The following is an 18,357-nucleotide window of genomic DNA, read 5'->3' on the forward strand; positions in this document are numbered from 1 at the left end:
CTCACTACAGAGAATGAATCTGGATTCTCAGAGTGTTTTAATGACAATGTATACCACAGACTACATATTCTTCCAATTATCGTGTGTGTATTTACTTGATTAAGGGCGTTTGCTGCAGAGTCTCAAAAAGATTTCTACTGTATATTCCCCCGGTGGAGTGTCTGTGTTCCTTTTAACAATCTTTCTCTTATATATTCAGCGGATGGTCTTCCTTATTAGACATGCTGGATAGGATTGGTGGTAAAGACATTTTTGCTCATCTCCTCATTTGGTGGTGTGTAAAAGGGCTGACCGCTCAAAACCATTAGAGTGTGTGCATGTGTATGATTGCCAAGTGCTCAGTAATGGCCGACACACGAGATAGTCTGTATACACCCTTTTCTAGTAACTTTTGTGTATGATTTGTTTTTTAATCCATTTCTTTCTTTGTGCCTTACTGTCTCTGATTTGGTCAGAGGCATCAGTAACAATAGCAGAAAGGCAGCAAACATGTAAATTTAATGTTTGAGAGCCCAGAAGGCTGATGCTGTAAGGCACTGGAGCCTCCAGGGCCATAAAATAAATGAAAGCATATTTCTTCAAATCAGCAGCCATAGCGTCTCTGTATCTCTCTCCTTTCTCTTTTGGACACACACACATATATATATATACACACACACACACACAAACGTGTATATATGTGCACTCACACTCGCAGTGTTAATGGCTTCATAATTGTCAGAGGCAGACCACTGAGGATAATCAGGAGACTGCAGCAAGGCAACAACCACTATTTGGAATTTACTATGACAGATAGTGCCTTTTTATTACTCAGAGGCCTCTGGTTTGTTTTGGGATGCGATAAACCACACTCATTTGACTACCCCCCCCCCCCCCGATACTTCTCTTTCTCTTTCTCTCTCTCATCCTCAGTCTCTGCTTCTTTTTCTCTGTCTCTCTCTCAAACACACATGCATAGCGGTTCAGTCCCAGACAGCGTGTGACTCAGGGATCAAGGCCATTACTACCAAACACTTAGTCAGGGAGTAAAGTTCAGCTTATCACAGGAAGTCACAGACACGCACACACACAAAGGCGCACACAGACAAGCATGAACGTACTCAAGGAAACGCACACATAGAAGCGCAGTCAGTCATACATGACCCTTTAATACATAAATTGAATGCCTATGAGCAGTTTGGTCTCGGGTGAGAGCCAGATATGTTTTACATTTTTCATTTTTTTTCCTCAGAAGGTTTAATGGTGTAATTACATTTGCACTTCTTTAAAACTGTCTCACTCACGATGAACAGGTAAAAAAAAAAAAAATCCAGATCAAAATCCATGCATCAGGTCCAGATATTTAGCTGAAGCCTCAGCACAATACAACGCAATAGCTCTGCACCAAATTCTACTTTTACAACCCTTCCTCATTTTCATTTTTTTTTATAGTTGATTGCTCTGCTATATAACTGAGTGGATGGTCATGGCATTCTGATAAATTGCATCACTACATTTATAAAAATGCTAATTTTCTTTTGTCCTTTTGTGTGTGTATGTGCTGAAAGTAGTAGGCTATATGTAGAAGAGCTGCTGTACTAGCCAGTATTAGATTTCACACATGTATTTTGATGTTAATGTAACATCAGTCTGCTCTCCCAGCCTGGCTAGCTCATTCTTTCTAACTCCACCTCAGATTTGTTCCATTTTCAAGCTTGTTGTCTTCAGATCCAAGTGCTTTGAGGCAATTTATAAAACTTCACACGGCTCCCTCTGGAACCACAAAAGGCTTTATACTACTTTTTTTTTTTAGTTTTTTACACTTGTAGTACTCCTCCCCAAGACATTTAATAACATTTTGATGTTTAAAATCAGTGGAATCCTTTCTCTTTCACACAGGTATCTTAACAGATATGTGTGCTTCTCGTGTTCGCGTGTTTACGTCTTGCGCATTATGTTCTGTCATAACCGCTGATCTATCTCTGACTGCACTTAAAGTGATATTAACACATTCTAATCACCCAAATCAAGTTCATCATTCATCTCAGATGGCCTATATCAGCTCTAGTGGCTTGACATGTTACAAAATATCCATCCTGTTTTCTCAGTGTCTAGCTTTGAGAGAGAATTACTCATGTCCAAAACACTAATTTAACGGTCACAAGTCATTAGAATAGCACACGTAAATTATTAAATTGAGTGGTTTTGCACTCTGAGGCAGAACTTCAAGATGTAAGTGATTCATACTCTAATTGGAGTGGATGTGTGCTTTTGCTCAGTAGCCAGTTCGTACGATTGGGAATGGGGATGCTGGCAATCAGGATGTAGAAAATGTGTGTGTGTCTGTTAGTGTGTGTATGCGTGTGTCAGTGTTAACAAGAGAGACAAATAGGAACAGAGAGAGAAGCAGGTGCATCACTAATGGCTTTTTAAAAAGGTTACAGCGTAGCGCTCTTCTTTTCTAATGGGGCTCTGGCTGTGCTTGAGAAGCAATTTCCGGAAAAGATAATGTTGTCGAGAGAGTGCAGAGAGTTCTCTGTTTGCGTGTGTGTGTGCGTGCGTGCGTGCGTGCGTGTGTGCATGTGTGTATTTGTGTTGCTATTAACAAGACTGACAAACACAAACTCAAAGGAACACAAAGAGGGGCGGGAAGAGATTGGGGCAATTGAGAGAGAAAAGAGAGGGAGAGAAATTGCCTTTGTCTTTATTGCAAAGTAATTGTGCCATATTGCATTGCATTTATTAGTTGACGAATAATGCCTGCTCCCGGGCCAGCAGAGGTCTCAAGCCACAATAAATAAATAAATAAAATTTTCTCTTTTAGCATATTTTTACATTCATAATGTGGGGTTTGATTTCATAAACATTAAAGCTGGTGAGTCCTGAAAGCTCCTCTCTTGCGCTTCCCTTTCCCATTAACCATGGTAAACAGTGCCACCCTGTGTCCACAGTTATCTGCTTCAACGTTTTGAGCCACGTTTCTGCAGATTCACAAGGAATAAAGCTGCAATCCCGAAATGCTGCAGATTTTAATAGTATATTGATAAAGACAGATTTAGACAAATGTACTTCCAAGTGCGCGTTAGATAATTAAATGCAAGTGCATATGTAAATACATTTCATGTGTTGATTGGTACATCTTAAACAAGAAGTTCAATTAAGACCACTAAGGGGCAGTACTTTCCCATTACTGCCTGCATGCTTTACAACAAACCCTGTAGTGTTTACACTGTGAAATTGACAAAATTAGTAAGAGTCGGCTTTTCAGAATATGATGTTGATGAGAATTTTATTATTTTATATTTATTTATTATTTTCCTAAAAAGGAAATGAGTGAAGCAATCACAGATGCAGACTAATTGTGGTTGTTGTGGTATCTCCAGGAACACTTCACATAAGAGAAACCCTTTTTGTGAAGTGTAGTGAGAATCTAAGATCACAGTTTGAGTCAAGCCCTAATTTCTAATATAAAGTCTTTTTGTGTCGAAATAGCAAAATGGTGTGCTGTACAATACACTGAGTACTTGTAGTATGTATTGTGCAGATGTGTGAAACTGGATCATGACTCCAGAACCTGAGCACAGACAGATCTTTCCCACAGATCATCGCATGTCATGACATACAGCAGCAGGAAAAATGGAAATTGAATTCCATCTAGTGGCGTGCTGGGTCACAGTCACACTGTCCCGGCTAGAATTCTTGTAATCAGTCACGCCGGTGTTTCATTTAAAATGTCTAACACCAATCAGCTGCAATGTTAAAATCACCAGCCTTATATTCTGTCCATCTAGTTCTGACTCTAGACACCTCTAGCAGTGCCCTGTGGTTGGATAACCACTGTGGATCTGGTTCATTTCAGTCAGAGACATTATAATAGAGAGACATGGCACTCATATTCAAATCTATGGCACAATTACACAATGGCAAAAATGGTGATATTAGTATAATTTCCAGGGGGAAAAAAGGAGTTTTTAGAAATTCTTTTAGGGGCAAAGTCAGCACACCACTGCAGCTGTTTTTATTGAATTTGTCCCATGATGGGTTGAGATGATTTGGACATGTAAAGAGGAGGGATAGTAGATTCATTTATTTCAGCCTGTACTACTTGATTATTCCAGCATTGCCCATCATAACATACACTGGCATCAAAAGACTTTCCTTGTAGACCTTCACTGTCTTAAAATAGTTTAAAAAATATTATTGCTGGTTTTTAAATCGCTGCATAGTCGGTTTGTGGATGCGCTCTGCATCCATAAACTGCTGACTCCATATAATATTGCCTGAGATCTTCCAACATGACCTTTATAAGTAATGCCAAAGACTTGTCAGGACACTAAAGATGATCAAGCCCGTGCACTCTCAGCAGCACGACTGTGTAATTCCCTGCACGAAGAACTCTGTGAGATAAGTGTGATTTATTTGTATTGTTTTGCTTCTTTAAACCATGTGTACTTGTTTTCAATTGTTTCCACTGAATTTGAAATTGCTTTAAGTTCCAGTGAAGTTATTTTTGCATTTTTCAAATTTGTACATTCTTATTCTTTAGCACTTTGTAGGTTTACTTTGTTCTCTAAAAATCCAAAAAAGTCAAAGCAAAATAAAGGGTGCTGTCAGGGAAGAGGAAAAGAGGAAGACCACAGAGACGCTTCATGGATGTAGTGAAGGAGGAGATTGATTTTTCTGGTCACTGTTGTCAAGATTAACAGAAACCATTTGTCCATTTTCTTCAGCTATCTAATTCAGGGTCACAGGGAGGCTAAAATAGGGCAAGTAAAGGGTACACCTGGGACAGGTGATTCAGCGCTAACACAGAGAGAGACCTATGGCTGGTTTAGTATTGCTAATAAACCTAACCCTGTGTATGTCATTAGACTGTGGGTGGAATTACACAGAAAAGCCTCAGCCGCCTGTGGATTTGAACCCAGGACTCAGGGGTGGCTGTAGCTGGGGGTAGTTGGGTTTGGCTAGAATGGGTCATCTACTAATTGGTGGTTGGTTGGTGGTTTGATCCAGACTGCATGCAGAATTCTTGTAATGGGGCAAGATACTAACCCCAAGTTGCTCTTTGACACAGAGTATGAATGTATGTTAAAGTTATATAAAAAGCACCAAAGCATAGTGAATATTTGTGTGAATGGCAAGTTATGTAAAGTGCTTTGAGTGCTCAGCCAGAGTAGTAAAGTGCTATATAAGAACCGGTCCATTTATCATTCTTGCTAGCTGCCCAACTGAAACAAATTGTCCAAAAACCGTCACTTGCATGTGCAGCATGCACCACTACTGAATGTCCGGTATTTCAAATAAGACCATGCAACAAAAAAAGAGTAACACATAAAATCCATATCCTCATTAACGGTAGCAAACAAAGTGAAAATTAGAAAATGTAATTCACCAAGCGGTGTGTTATAATTGTGATTTATTTTGGTAAATAAATACAAAACAGTGACATTTCAACATGAAAATAACATTATTTAGACAGTTATGGTATTCTCTATCTCTTCAGTTATTTACAAAGTTTCACCGTAGGTAATCACAGAGCTATAATGAGCACCTGCTATAACAGGCATTGTTAAGAAGCCTTGGCAGGGGTCCTTCGAAGGCCTGCAGTTACACACATGTACAAGTGTGTAATTATAGCAGCTACTTTTGACAGTTTAACTTAAGAAAACAGATTGCCAAATTAACAGTTATGCTGCCATACAATGTGCTCATTATAAACATACACACAAATATGCACACGCACGCACACACACGCTTAATAAAACCTTAACAACGTCTTCTTTATATAACCCAGTGTGTAGAGTAGTATACCCTCCCTGGAGTGTCCTTTTGAACTGAGCAGAAGCAAGCAAGTTGTGAGCCAAACACCCCAATTTTATGCTTTTAGATTTCACACACTTCTCCGCTGTGCTACATTCCTGCTTTAGATCAGGCTACTACTCATGTTCATACAAGACAGCTTCAGGTAGCTTCACATTTTTCACACAATAAAACATAATGTGGTATATACTGTGTAAAAAAAAACCTATATTCTGTACAAAAGTATACACAGCTCAGAGGGCTTACCTCTGTCTTACACACTGGTCTGTGCCATCACTGTTAGAGAATCGGTGAGAGGAAACACTGATGGAGCTAGGAACAACTAGACAGGACAGATGCATGAACTGCAGCAAACTGATGTCATAACCACTCTTATTACAGACTAGTTTTGGAAACACCAGCTGATATAAATGTAGGAAACATCATACAGGTGTCCAGTATTTAGATGAATGTACTCTGGAATAAAAGACGATGCATGGAAGTGTTAAAAAAGGGGACGAGGGAAACAGACAAAAGGGATTTTGTTTTTACAGACTTTCACATTGGAACAGGCAGTATGTCAAATCACAGAGCTCTCCATAATGTTTCACAGGATGGAGATTATTCCTACAGTACATTTAGAACACACACCTGAATAGAAAGGAATAAGGATATTTGGAAAGTTGGTGAAAATCAAATGCTGTTCACTTCGAGGATGAATTAAATGATGCCACAAAACACGTGGCATCACGAGCACAGCTGTGGTGTGTATAAATCTCTCTTCTATCACGTCACACAATATAAAAGAAAAGAAAATAGGATACAACACAGTTTCGTGAACACTGAGTCGGTTCATCTGTGCTATAATTTACAAAAGTGCTTTCTCTTTGACAGCATCTCTTATTGACTTTGAGGACAAAAGAAAATGTTAATACTCTCGATGGTACATGTATTCTTATTATAAAGGTCTTTGTTCTTATTCCTGTCCTCTGCTTGTTTCTATTTAATCATCCTGAGTGTTACAAAATGGTCTTGAGGGCAATTCACTTGTGCCCGGGATTTTCTTCGATCCCCAAACCCTCAGCGCTGCTGAGTTGTTTTTTTTAATTGTTTTTGTTGTTGTTGTTGTTGTTGTTTTTAAAATATCAAGTCATCACCAGCCAACAGTCTTTATAGTCTTTGTGGAAAAACTGGACAAGAAAGCAGGAAACAGTATTGCTTTAACAGCTCTGGCTTTGGCGAGTCATGAAATGGGTCTTTTTCACCCAAAGGAGAAGGTAGGCCACCGTGGATGACAAACAGGACAGTGCAAGGTAAGGAGGGCAGGTCTCTGTCTCCGTCTGGTCCTTAGCAGATGGCGAATTTTGGCCAGGCTCGCCGTGTGTGATTTTTGCTGGTTTGTCTCATGTGACGGGTGGACCTTCAGACCTGGGTGGATTTGACTCGTCTGAGAGGCTTTCGTCCTTCAGGGTGGGCGTGGCAGGGCGGGGGGCACTCAGTGGGCAGGTCTAGACTGCGCTGGTGAGGCAACGTCGTGAGGGGAGGAGCACATCGGGAGGGGCGGGGGACGGGATTGGCTGATGGTCATGTGATCTCAGAATACGGTAGCCCTGGAGCCTAATGGGAGGACACAGGAAAGGGAGGGGAAGACGAGAGAGAAAATTCATATCAGAACACATTGTAAAATATTTGGGAAGTTCAATTTGAGCGAAAAGGGCACATGAACTTGACTAGACTGAGATAATAACAGTAAAAAAAAATGCCCAGTGATGATGTCTAGACAAGAGAATGGACACACAAAGCTGGGATATCAGACAGAGATCAGAGCATCTGGTACACATTAAGACATAATGAGTCAAACAAGACAGGAAGATCATTCCATAAAAGATCCATAAAATCTGACCCCTCAAATCAGCTGACTTTTTTTTAGTATATAAAAACAAAGCCTTACAAAGTTGCTCCTTCATACTGATGTATGAAAATTTTCTCTAATAGGTTGTCTTGTTGCACATATGCTTTATGAAAATATCAATTCCACAGGTCTCTGGGTGCGTGTTGTTTTGTCACTATGGTTTTTGTATATTCACGTCAAATTGCAATCCAACCTCTGCACATACAATCACTGGCAGTCACTGGTACAGCTGTTCAATTGTTTAATAATGCAAATATTTAATCACATAGCAATAATTGGGTCCATTTAGATCCATGTACACATGGTCACGCTGACATCCTGAAGTATAGTCAGACTGCTTCGAGGTAATAGAAAGTAAAGAGTAACTTTAATAACCATTAATCACATCCAAGCTATGCAGAAGAGCATATCTGAACACATGTTAAACCTCAAAGCAGATCAGCCACAGCAGCAGAAGATCACCTGGTGTGTGCAACTCCTATAAATTGCACAGGAAACAGAAGATTGGAAAAATGCTGCCCAGTCTTATCAGTCTTGATTCCTGCTGCGACATTCAGACGGAATCAGAATAAAATATCAACAACATGAAAGCACTGATCCATCCTGCCTTTGATCAACAGTTCAGACTGCTGGTGTAATGGTTTGGGGAGTATTTTCTTGGCAGTCTTTGGCTCCCTTAGAACCAATTGAGCATTGTTTCACTACCACAGCCTGCCTGAGTATTGTTGCTGACCACGTCTATTCCTTTGTGAGCCGAGCAGCTATGTTCTGATGGGTTGAACATGACAATGACATCACCGTACTCCAATGGTCTCCATAGTTACCAGATCTCAATCCAATAAAGCACCTTAGGGATGTGGGGAATGGGAGATTCAGGATGTGGATGTGCAGCCAAGTAAAAATCTGCAGCAACTGTGTTTCCAGCACTTTGTTGAATCTATGCGATGAAGCATTAAGGCTATTCTGAAGGAAATGGATGTTCAATTTAAAAAAAATGGTTAGTTGTTAGTAATGATTAGTAAAGGATTTCAACACAAAGGAATCAGAGCTGGAAAATGAACCTGGCATCAAAACAAAAGACCTTTTATATTCTACTTGTTGTGACCAGCCACCTCGATCACTTGTGGATATGACCCTTAAAAGTAAATGCTTTTTTTTCTGTTCTTCTACATTACAGACTACATCCCATGATATTGACGCTCAAAGCTGGTTATAGAAATAAGAGAAAACATGCATAGCAATAGATAAGATCTGGGTTTAGACTGTAGCACTCAAAGTGGGTGTAAAATTGATCTGAAGCTCAAAAAAAGATCAAAAACACTGGAAAATATGTAATATGATGGCCTGTAATATGTCAAGTTTTTTTTTCTATAATGTTAAAAATTTATATCGTTTTTCTAAAGACACTACAGCTGATTCTGAGGAGGTCAGGTTGGATGTACTCACTGATTTGTCATGGAATGAAAATGCCCAAACATTTCGATAAAAAAACAAGTACATGCACATTTAAAACATTGTTTTGATTGCTTTGGTACATTTCGTTTCCCCCACCCCTTACCTGGAGGCCACTTAACTTTTCAAGTGGACTCTCCACGCGGGGCAGGCTGAGAAGAGGCAGCCCAACGGGGGGCTCTGAGCGCTGAGGAGGTGGAGGAGTCGACGCTGCTATCTGGGTTGGCCTGAAATTGTTGATCACACATGACACCTGGTAGAGAGCAGACAAAAAAGGTGTAAAGGGAAAAGGAAGGGAGAAATTCTCTCTACTCCACTATAGAGATGGATGATTTTCTGCTGCATGAAATGCTGAAGTGTGCATGGAAACAGATAGTGAAGTGGGAGAGACTGAGATAAAAGAAAGAGGGATAGGCAATGAATTTTGCGGGGAGGCATGGAAAGAAATTTATATTCTTAGGGACACACACCAGAAATGACTTTGATCTTTGAAGTTAATACTGATACTTTGGGTCAAGAGGTCCAACACTAAATGACATTATTTGAATTATCAATATAAAAGACTCTGTTTAGTCCACGCTTTTTTTTCTTTTACAGTCATGTATGGAAGTGCATCCTTTTTGTAGCCTTAATCATCAGTAAATCCTCCCACCATCATTCCTGTAACCGTATTTTACCACATTTCTCCCTTCAACATGTCCCACACACAGAAAATGGAGTGGAACAGATCACAGTTTGAGTTTTTATGATGGTGAAGGCTCAGAAAGTACGACATCCACAAAAACAGCATGTAAACTCGAGAATGACAAGAAAATGAAACTAAAATGCAAACAGACAAAGGACAGTGACATACGAAAAGCACGCTGGTTATGTTATTCATTTATTTTTGCAACGGTTGTTCTCTGTAACTGTAAAATGGAAATACAATAAATGTGAATTAAAATTCTACCTTTAAATCACACATTTAAATACAAGAATACAAATATTAACAGAACATTCAGTCAGTTTAGTCAGAGAAGATTGTGATGTCCATTGACAGTAATTTATATTTGACAGCAAGGCCTGATGGCTACAGAACAGAGCAGGCACGATGGCAGCAGACGTGGCATTGATTAAGTCAGGCACAGAATGAAAATAAGGAGGGTGGAGGATGTAGGCGGGTTGCTGAGCAGCTTGCAGAGATAGAAGCAGCTGTAGGCAGCTTATAGCAACTGACAGCATATAAGGTGACTGTGTTCCTATCTGGAGGTGTATAAATAGGCTATGATCTATCGCCTCTTTCACCCTACTTTCTTTTACTACCCCTCTCAGTGTTTCCTCCCTCCCTTTCTCCTTCTTACCAGAAAGGCAGCAATGGCACCACCCGTTACGAATCCAGCCAGAACATCGTTCCAGTGGTTCCTGTGTTCAGTCACCCTCACCACCCCAACCAGCACAGCCAGAGACAGCAGCACCAAGCATAATGTGGGCTTCATCAGGCGGGTCCCTTTTGTCCTGAACACCAGAGTCACATACATCTGGAAAGCAGTAATATACTGAATTAGGTACATTTTTAAAATGCTATGTTATCTTAACAAAGCAAAGAGTTGAACAATGTGTTGAAAGCTCAAGCAGCAAGCTGAGATAATGCAAAATATTCTAGACACTGACTAGCTTAATAGTTCAAACAGCTTGAGTAAACCACAAGAGGCCGCACTCTGCAGGGATTTTTGAACAGCTGAGTGGTTTATCCGCAGGGAAAGCAGCATAATAAAACCACCGCAGCTGGTTTAAAGGTTCTAAAATGACAGGAGCAAGTTAATGTAATTCCAGAGAAAAGAGGCAGAAGGGTGTGCGTTCTTTTTGTCCAACTTAGTTAAGTGAACGTTTTTTACTTTATAATCTCTTACATGAACATATTTTAATTCTGAATATTCAAAACTTTGAAAGTCAGGTATAAAACTTGCCAGTTTGCAGAGGGATTGTTTTAAGAAAAGATGATTTTCGGTTTGCTATGCTCTATAAAATATATAATATTAATATAAAGACTGTGTTCAAGCTGTTTATTTCAGTATGTTCGTAAAATGTAGATTTATCTAGGGATAATCGGGAATTTTACTTCTGTTTTTTATTTGTGCACATACCTTAAAATGTGGTTGAAAGAACTACCAGGCTTAACCTTATATTTGTCATAACTGATGTAAAGTGGTAGCATTGGCTAGTGTTTGAATCCCGACACATATGATTCTGTACCCCAGGATCTCCAACGTGGAGATGGAAATGGACGGCTGCCTCGTGTTTGAGGAGCAAGTGACTCTGGGATGGTGTATAGAGCCACATGGCCATGACGAAAAGGAAGATGCACACAAATGCCAATTTAAATACAGTTTATTTTAAAGAAGAAAAGAACTTTAACTAACTATAATGGATGTAGTCAGTACAATCAGCGGTGTAAGTTAGAGCATGGGTAAAGAAATGGTTCATGCAGTGTTGTTTAGTGTAAAAATCCAAACCACAGAGCCACCCAGCAACTGAGCTCAGAGGCATTTCATAGAACGCTGGTGTGCTCAAAACATCACTTCTAGATGCAATAAATCAGAAAACTGGAGTTCTGCAGCATGTGAACCTTTCATTCTTTTCAGTGTCACTGATGGGAAACAAGCCACACCAGCCCTCCAGTGCCTGTGGTTAAGACCAGCCACACAAACAGGTTGAAAGGAAGGAAGGGTGGAGGTGGTTGTCACGGGATGAAGATCAGTTCATAGAGGTACATAGGGCCAAGACTGTGGAGGGACTTGTAGAAGATCTCATATTTATATCAGTGCACTCTATTGGGAGCCAGTGTAGGCGGAGAGTAGGGTTGATGTGCTGCCAGGATTTAGTGTGTGTCAGATCCAGGCAGCTGAAAAATACTTAACAGTGGAAAAAATAACCATGTTTTCAACCTGGTACAAAAACCTGTTTGGACATCTATACATATACAAATATATGGGGGTAGTCTATTCTATTATTAGTTTTTTAAATTACAGACTGTTGAATTACAGGTGGCTGAGGGCTCCAGCTGCGTGCTAGTGTTTACGTCAGCTATCTGAAACCAGCCGTGTTTTCATTTCACTTCCTTTTGAAGCATTTTTACTGTAATTATTTGACAGATATGTATGATTAATTGCACAGCCAGTCCAAGTAACCTATACTCCAAATTTGATGAGTAAAATTATAGTATTTCATTTATATTTCTTCTGGCACAAATTGGGAGGTGTATGTGTCTGTGCAATTCACCTGTACAGTCTGTGGATGCACCTTGCTTGCCAAGCTCAGCAGCTGATAACTCAGCTCTCAGCATTAGCTAGACTTGAATAATAGTAAAAATGTTAAACAATATAAACAATATTAGTCTACTTTAAGCCACTTATCAGAAACTTTTCTGGTGCTTTGTTGTGTGTTACAGCTCTTCTAAAGACTCTTCATAAAGTAAAACCAGATCATCAGTCATCTCATCCGGTGCATCTCCCTTCACCCAGACTCAAAAAAGAAAGTCTCCTACCACCGTGTAGATGGCTGAGTAGAAGCTGAGCGCTGCATCTTTGGAGGGGAAGGATTTGCGGGCGGACACCACCAGATACGGGTTTCCTGTGCAGGCTCGGTGCTCTGCGATGTACTGCAGTGGAGACTGGCAGCCCAGAGCTGTGTAGTTTGGCTTACAGGCAGATAGGAAATGAGGCGTCTGGTTTCCTGTCACCACCTGACCGGCATTGGCAAAGATGGTGGTGGTAAAGAGGCCGAAAGAGTACACACCTGAGCGAAAGACAGACAGAGTGAAAGTGAGGGAGTGTGTACAAGAAAACAAGCACTCTCCTGGGATTTCAGCTGTTATTGTTGATTTTATGTGTTTCGCACCAAATGTGTAAGGACAAGAAAGACATTGTGGACAAAACAAGACACCCCCCATAATCTTTAGTGACAATATTGTAGTTAGTTAAATGGTCTGATTGTTCAAATCTGTATTTTCTTTGATTGTGGTAAAATAATGTGTGCCCCAGTCTCCAAAAATGACAGTGCAGGAAGCGTAGTTATTCCTCCGTTACACCACAAGAGGGAGTATCCCCTAAAATGAGCAGCTCTAGCGGGAGTAAAGAAGCCAGCCACTACCCATAAGGCAGTGCGCCTATAAGCGTTATGTGAGACTGCAAAAGTGTGGAACGCTGTGCTATGTCCATGTATATATTTGCAGGTAAGCAGATACAAGATGGTAAATAACTTAAAATGTATCTACAGATGAGTCCACGGGGTTGCAGAGAATGTGGGAAAGTTGGCCGTTAATCCCCACTATGTGTCATTAGTATATAAGTTATTGGTAGCGATGTGAATTAGCCGTGATGCTAACGATTAGCAGCTAGATCTAATTCATTAGTTTGTGCGGAAACCTCGTGGCACTTTTGTGGATTTATACCTGTACCGGGCTGTAATCACAGCAGATATAGACTGGTGGATCACACTATCTTTTGTTTATGTTTATTTCATTGTTCCACTGTAAGAAATATTAGTGGTTTGAGTTTAAACACTACCCATAAGGCAGTGCGCCTATAAGCGTTATGTGAGACTGCAAAAGTGTGGAACGCTGTGCTATGTCCATGTATATATTTGCAGATGCAGTAAAGGCGAACTCACAAAGCCACACTGGTTTCAATTCATTTTAATTCAAGTGTGCAACAAATGACTAGACAGAAGCAGTCTTTGCTTTTATGCTTCAGAACCTCAGTCTGTCATACAGATGTGGGGAAAAAGATCACAGAGCATCAACAGAATGGGACATAAAAATAAGGCTAACGAAAATGCGTCCACAGGAGACTCATGTTAAGGACAAGGGCTTTTTGTGTTTAGTCTACATACTGTAAGATAGAGATGTAGTGGTGTGAGCCTTAATGAGGCTGCACCCCAGAGAAGAGAGGATTTATTAGTTAAAGCAGAAGAAGCTCTGATCTTTAAGACTGTGACTGACCCAGAAAACGTACGATCCTACGGAGGAGAGGGTTGAAGTAACAGCAGTCAGCCGTCACTATGGTCTTCTCCTGAGCGCCTTCTGTCTTCACAAAAAAACTGGTCACCTCCCCGATAAGAATCTGGGACACACACACACACACACACACACACACACACACACACACACACACACACACACACCAAGAGAGAGAGACCACAAACATTTTTGTCAAACAGAAAGCTTAAACTGTGCGCTTAAGTATTGATCAGCCTCGATGAATATTCTGTCAGTTAAACATGGTGCAAAGCCAAAATTATTCATGACTGTTTCTCCCACAGCCTTGATTAAAATTTCCCCTCATCATTTGGCTGATTTTATGCTGCTAGTAAATCCCGACACCAACACCTCCCATTCCTTGTCATCAGCGAAAGTTTGTTTGCCAGCGTCTATCCGGTTTTTCCGCTCAGATTTTACTGCAACTCCATAAAATCATGGATGGACTGGTTATGTCACACAAGTTAACAAGCTCGGTCTGAAAGATAAGATCAATCAAACCCATTTTATATGACTTTCTTGAAATGCTTAAAATCTATGAGCAAACGCTTTAGCTCACACTGATCGCACCCTATCACCCATCACTGTATATATCAGTATTTTTACATTCCAAAACTCATTTGAAGAGCGCACACCCAGAGCATCTGGCAGCTGTTTGAAAAGCACTTTTAAAGTCAAAGCAGCAGGACCTTGATCTCTTTTGACAGGAGAATAAATTGACTAAACACTATAATACACACTCCAGGACACCATTAAACTCTGCACACTGAACCTGTCTTATCAGGGGACCTCCGCTGACAGAAGCATGGGTATATGTAGGTTGCCTGCTCATACAATATGCGTGGCCCAGGGCCAAAAGCGTGGGACGATGCTAATGCACTAAAGCTCATTGCCCTTAGTGTGGCAGATGAAGGCTGGGGTTTGTGTTACGGAGTAAGAATTACCAATAGAGGACTCGGTGTGACATGTAGTAGCGTGTGTGCCACCATAAATTATCTGTTTGCAGCATAATGTCACCTGAGTGCCGCAAAGCTATGCAGCAGGGGTGTGCAGGTTGAGAGTGTTGCTCCTGCATCCCTGCGATCACCTTCAAAGTTTAGCATGAAAATGAAGACGACCTACTACAGAGTTCTAACTATTTATCGAGATTAATTCAGCAAAAAGTGTAAATTCATTTTGCCTGAAGAGAGTTCTAGTCCCAGGAATTTTTCTTCTTAGTGGAAATTTTTCCCTTTCAAAGCAGTCCTAATGTTTGCCATCCCGTCCCTCTGAGCTATCGAGGAAATCCATTTAATGATAGTATATTGTATAGTGCTAAGTGCAAGTGATCCTGGATCTACATCAGAAGAGCTGGCGTGTGACTGAATAATAGATGAATAATAGATAAGGAATTAAAAAAATCTTTTAAAACAAGTATCGTAAGATAAATCTGTCTCAGGATGGACGATAAAGTTTTGATTTTTCAGAACTGAGTACTGGTACTGATGCTAGAGTGAGTGACAGGTGTGGGTAGGTAGAGCTATGTGTCAGAATGGAGCTGCTGTCAGTTACTGACCTTATGTGCACATCATTTCTGTGGACGTGATGGCTGTATGACACATTTATTCAGTATTTATTTATTTATAAAGTTTTGTTATGTATGTAAGTGTGTTACGGTCATTCTTTGGGTCCGGATTTTCTCTAGCTGCTCTTGTGCACTGACTTGACATGTATGCGTGCACATGGCAGATTTCACCCTGTTGTGTTGCTTTCAGGCAGAGACTTGTACTCATTCATCCTATCCTGCGATGTCTCCTGCAGAGATTTAGGTGACACCCACCTGTCTCATAGTGCAAGCTTCTTGTCATTTTACTGAGGCAGAGATGTTGACTTGATATATAAAACTCTTTTTTTCCACATGAAGAAATACAATATAACAGGTAAAGCAGTTACATGTAAATTTCAGCCTGATGCCCAAACTTAAAAAGCTCTATCAAGCCTCTGTTGGTGGTCGTAAAACTTGGATCACAGTGAGTTTCACTGAGAAAGCAACACTACAAAGGAAAGGCTTTCTTGTATTTGGTTTAAAACATATGGTCAGAATCCACAGAGGCCGTGGCAGAGCTTTAGAGAGGAGGAAATGAAAGCAGTCTTTCTTTGATTCTCTGAACTGAACTTGGGCGTTGCTATAAAACTGAAAGAGAGCATCTGTCTGACAGGAACATGTGTAGTGAGGTAATTATTTAGGTTGCAAGGCAATACAAAGATTTAAGCCATCACAAGGAACTACCTTTGTAGTGTTTCTACAGTAGGATCATGATAAAACTCTTCTAATGTATTCCTGTGACTTGGCTGTGTGAAGTGAGTGTGGGGAGAATATGTAGAAGACCGGAGGAGACAGCACCACTGATGATAGATACAGTAGCTAGCAGACAACAAGGCAGGAGGCAAAGAGACTTGCAAATGGTGCTGGCAAATAATCATTGTGAAGCTGAGATTACAGATTAAAGAGGTCTATAACAACATAATTAAAACTATCAAGAGGCTCAATCTACAATTCTCAAATTAGTTTTAGCAGCTTTCTTTCTAGTGTGGAGTGCAAAAAAGATTTTCTTTTGTTTGCTTTTGTTTTTATAACAAATCAAGGAAGCATGCCACGTGTGTGGTTTACGAGTGCTCTGGCTGCCACTAGCACGACCACAAAAAGGAAGACATCTCTGCAGGGCAGCAGGATGTGTAAGCAGCGTCACACAGACCTTATAAAGAACAGCATGCGCTAATTGGGTGCAGCGCGTTATTTGGCCATTTTTAAACTTCAGCAAAACCCACAGAAGACAGCTGCATCCCTATTTGTACATATTACACACACACTGTGTCTCGAATCTCATAATTCCATACTTATGCTCACACCATTAAGTGCCTACGCGCATTTGCGCTGACAATTATATGGCTACATTAAGTACTCTATGAGAACGCAAATGGTGGAGTGGTGCAGTATACATTTCTAATCTTTAATGGTTGCCATCTTGACAATGTTGCAAAAACTTTCAGCGTGTAGAAGCAGGACACAGCAGCTGTTACGGCCATCAACTTATCTCCATGACCAAAAAACTTCTTTTATTTAAATGGAGAGAGAAAGAGCGTAAAAAAGAAAAAAAAAAACAAGGTGAAATGGGTTTGGGCCAGAGAAACAATGGGGTCTTGGACCCAGAAACTCCTGCCCTGAAGAAAGAAAACGAAACTAACAAGTACAGCTGCAGAAAAACAGACTTCCAGGACCGCCATCCCAGCCATCAATCATGCCATGAGAAAGAAAGAAGAGATAAGTAAGGGAGAGGAACAGAAAAGAGGAAAAGTGGATAGAGGAAACAAATACAAAGGAAAGAGCATGTAACACTGAGCTAACTGTAAAAAACAACAGTGAAGGTGGTTGTGCTGGCTCACAGAACATCACATGTGTTGTGCACATTCAGACCTCCAGAAACCTGTTCTAAAAGGTGTGTTTGTGACATTCAGTAATAAGCTGGTAAACCTAAGGGATGGATGTTTTTTTTAAAATATATAAATAAGGACAAGTAGTTACAATTAAAGATCAAATCAAATCACGGTGCTATCAAGTCACTGAAAGGATTAAATAAATTAGAATACCATCATCTTAATCACTAATACATCCACAATTATAGCATCTTCGTTGTCTTTAAAGGTCACCAAGCTGGAATCTAGTGTAACACAATAAATATCCATCCACGCCTCCAGCTGGCATTTTCTGTTTAGCCACTGATGTTACGCATGTTTTTTTTCTTATTCATTAATGTTAAATTGTCATCTTCATTTCAGAAGAATCCAGTTCTAACTTCACAAATGCTCACAAACTGCAGAAACTAGCACAACCATCATTTCTGGTAAGAGGACAACTAAATCTGTTCAAGACAATCCACCTCACAACTGAATACTTAGTGAAGATGCACAAACAAATATCCTAATTAAGACTATACAAATTTCCACTCAAACAACCACCTGGTTTAATTCTTTCTTATTTCTAACAGCAAATGACATTTTGTGTAATTACTGAGGGAATATTAATCGTGCACAGCTTCCTCAGACAGCATACCGAGGTTACACAAACAGTGTTACTTAATGAATACTGATTTGTCAGTATATGCCTCAGAAAATCTTTGTTACAGACCCACCTCTATATTTTTTTTAAAACATTACATAGCTT

General features: G+C 40.2%; 1 protein-coding gene and 1 long non-coding RNA gene across 6 annotated transcripts in view; one reads left to right on the forward strand and one right to left on the reverse strand.

Annotated features, from left to right (window-relative positions):
- Positions 1–5,378: 5,378 nt before the first annotated feature.
- The window catches only part of LOC101464840 (phospholipid phosphatase-related protein type 5), a 67,370-nt gene continuing 54,391 nt past the window's right edge, over positions 5,379–18,357 (reverse strand). For 4 of the 5 annotated variants that reach the window (XM_004567829.5, XM_004567828.5, XM_004567830.6 and 1 more), the window contains 5 exons: positions 14,121–14,241; positions 12,666–12,916; positions 10,483–10,659; positions 9,265–9,395; positions 5,379–7,395 (listed from right to left, as the gene is read on the reverse strand). In XM_004567829.5, the coding sequence (XP_004567886.1) occupies positions 7,287–7,395; positions 9,265–9,395; positions 10,483–10,659; positions 12,666–12,916; positions 14,121–14,241 (789 nt within the window). In that variant the 3' untranslated portion in view covers positions 5,379–7,286. Of the gene's footprint in view, positions 7,396–9,248; positions 9,396–10,482; positions 10,660–12,665; positions 12,917–14,120; positions 14,242–18,357 lie in introns of all 5 variants that reach the window. The other variant, XM_004567831.5, reaches the window with a different exon arrangement.
- On the forward strand, positions 10,618–12,672 carry LOC143419016 (uncharacterized). The gene is made up of 3 exons (XR_013098980.1): positions 10,618–10,686; positions 11,764–11,888; positions 12,570–12,672. It is a non-coding gene; the product is annotated as an uncharacterized LOC143419016 (long non-coding RNA).

Source organism: Maylandia zebra, linkage group LG6, assembly GCF_041146795.1.
Source record: "Maylandia zebra isolate NMK-2024a linkage group LG6, Mzebra_GT3a, whole genome shotgun sequence".
Taxonomy (NCBI): Eukaryota; Metazoa; Chordata; class Actinopteri; order Cichliformes; family Cichlidae; genus Maylandia; species Maylandia zebra.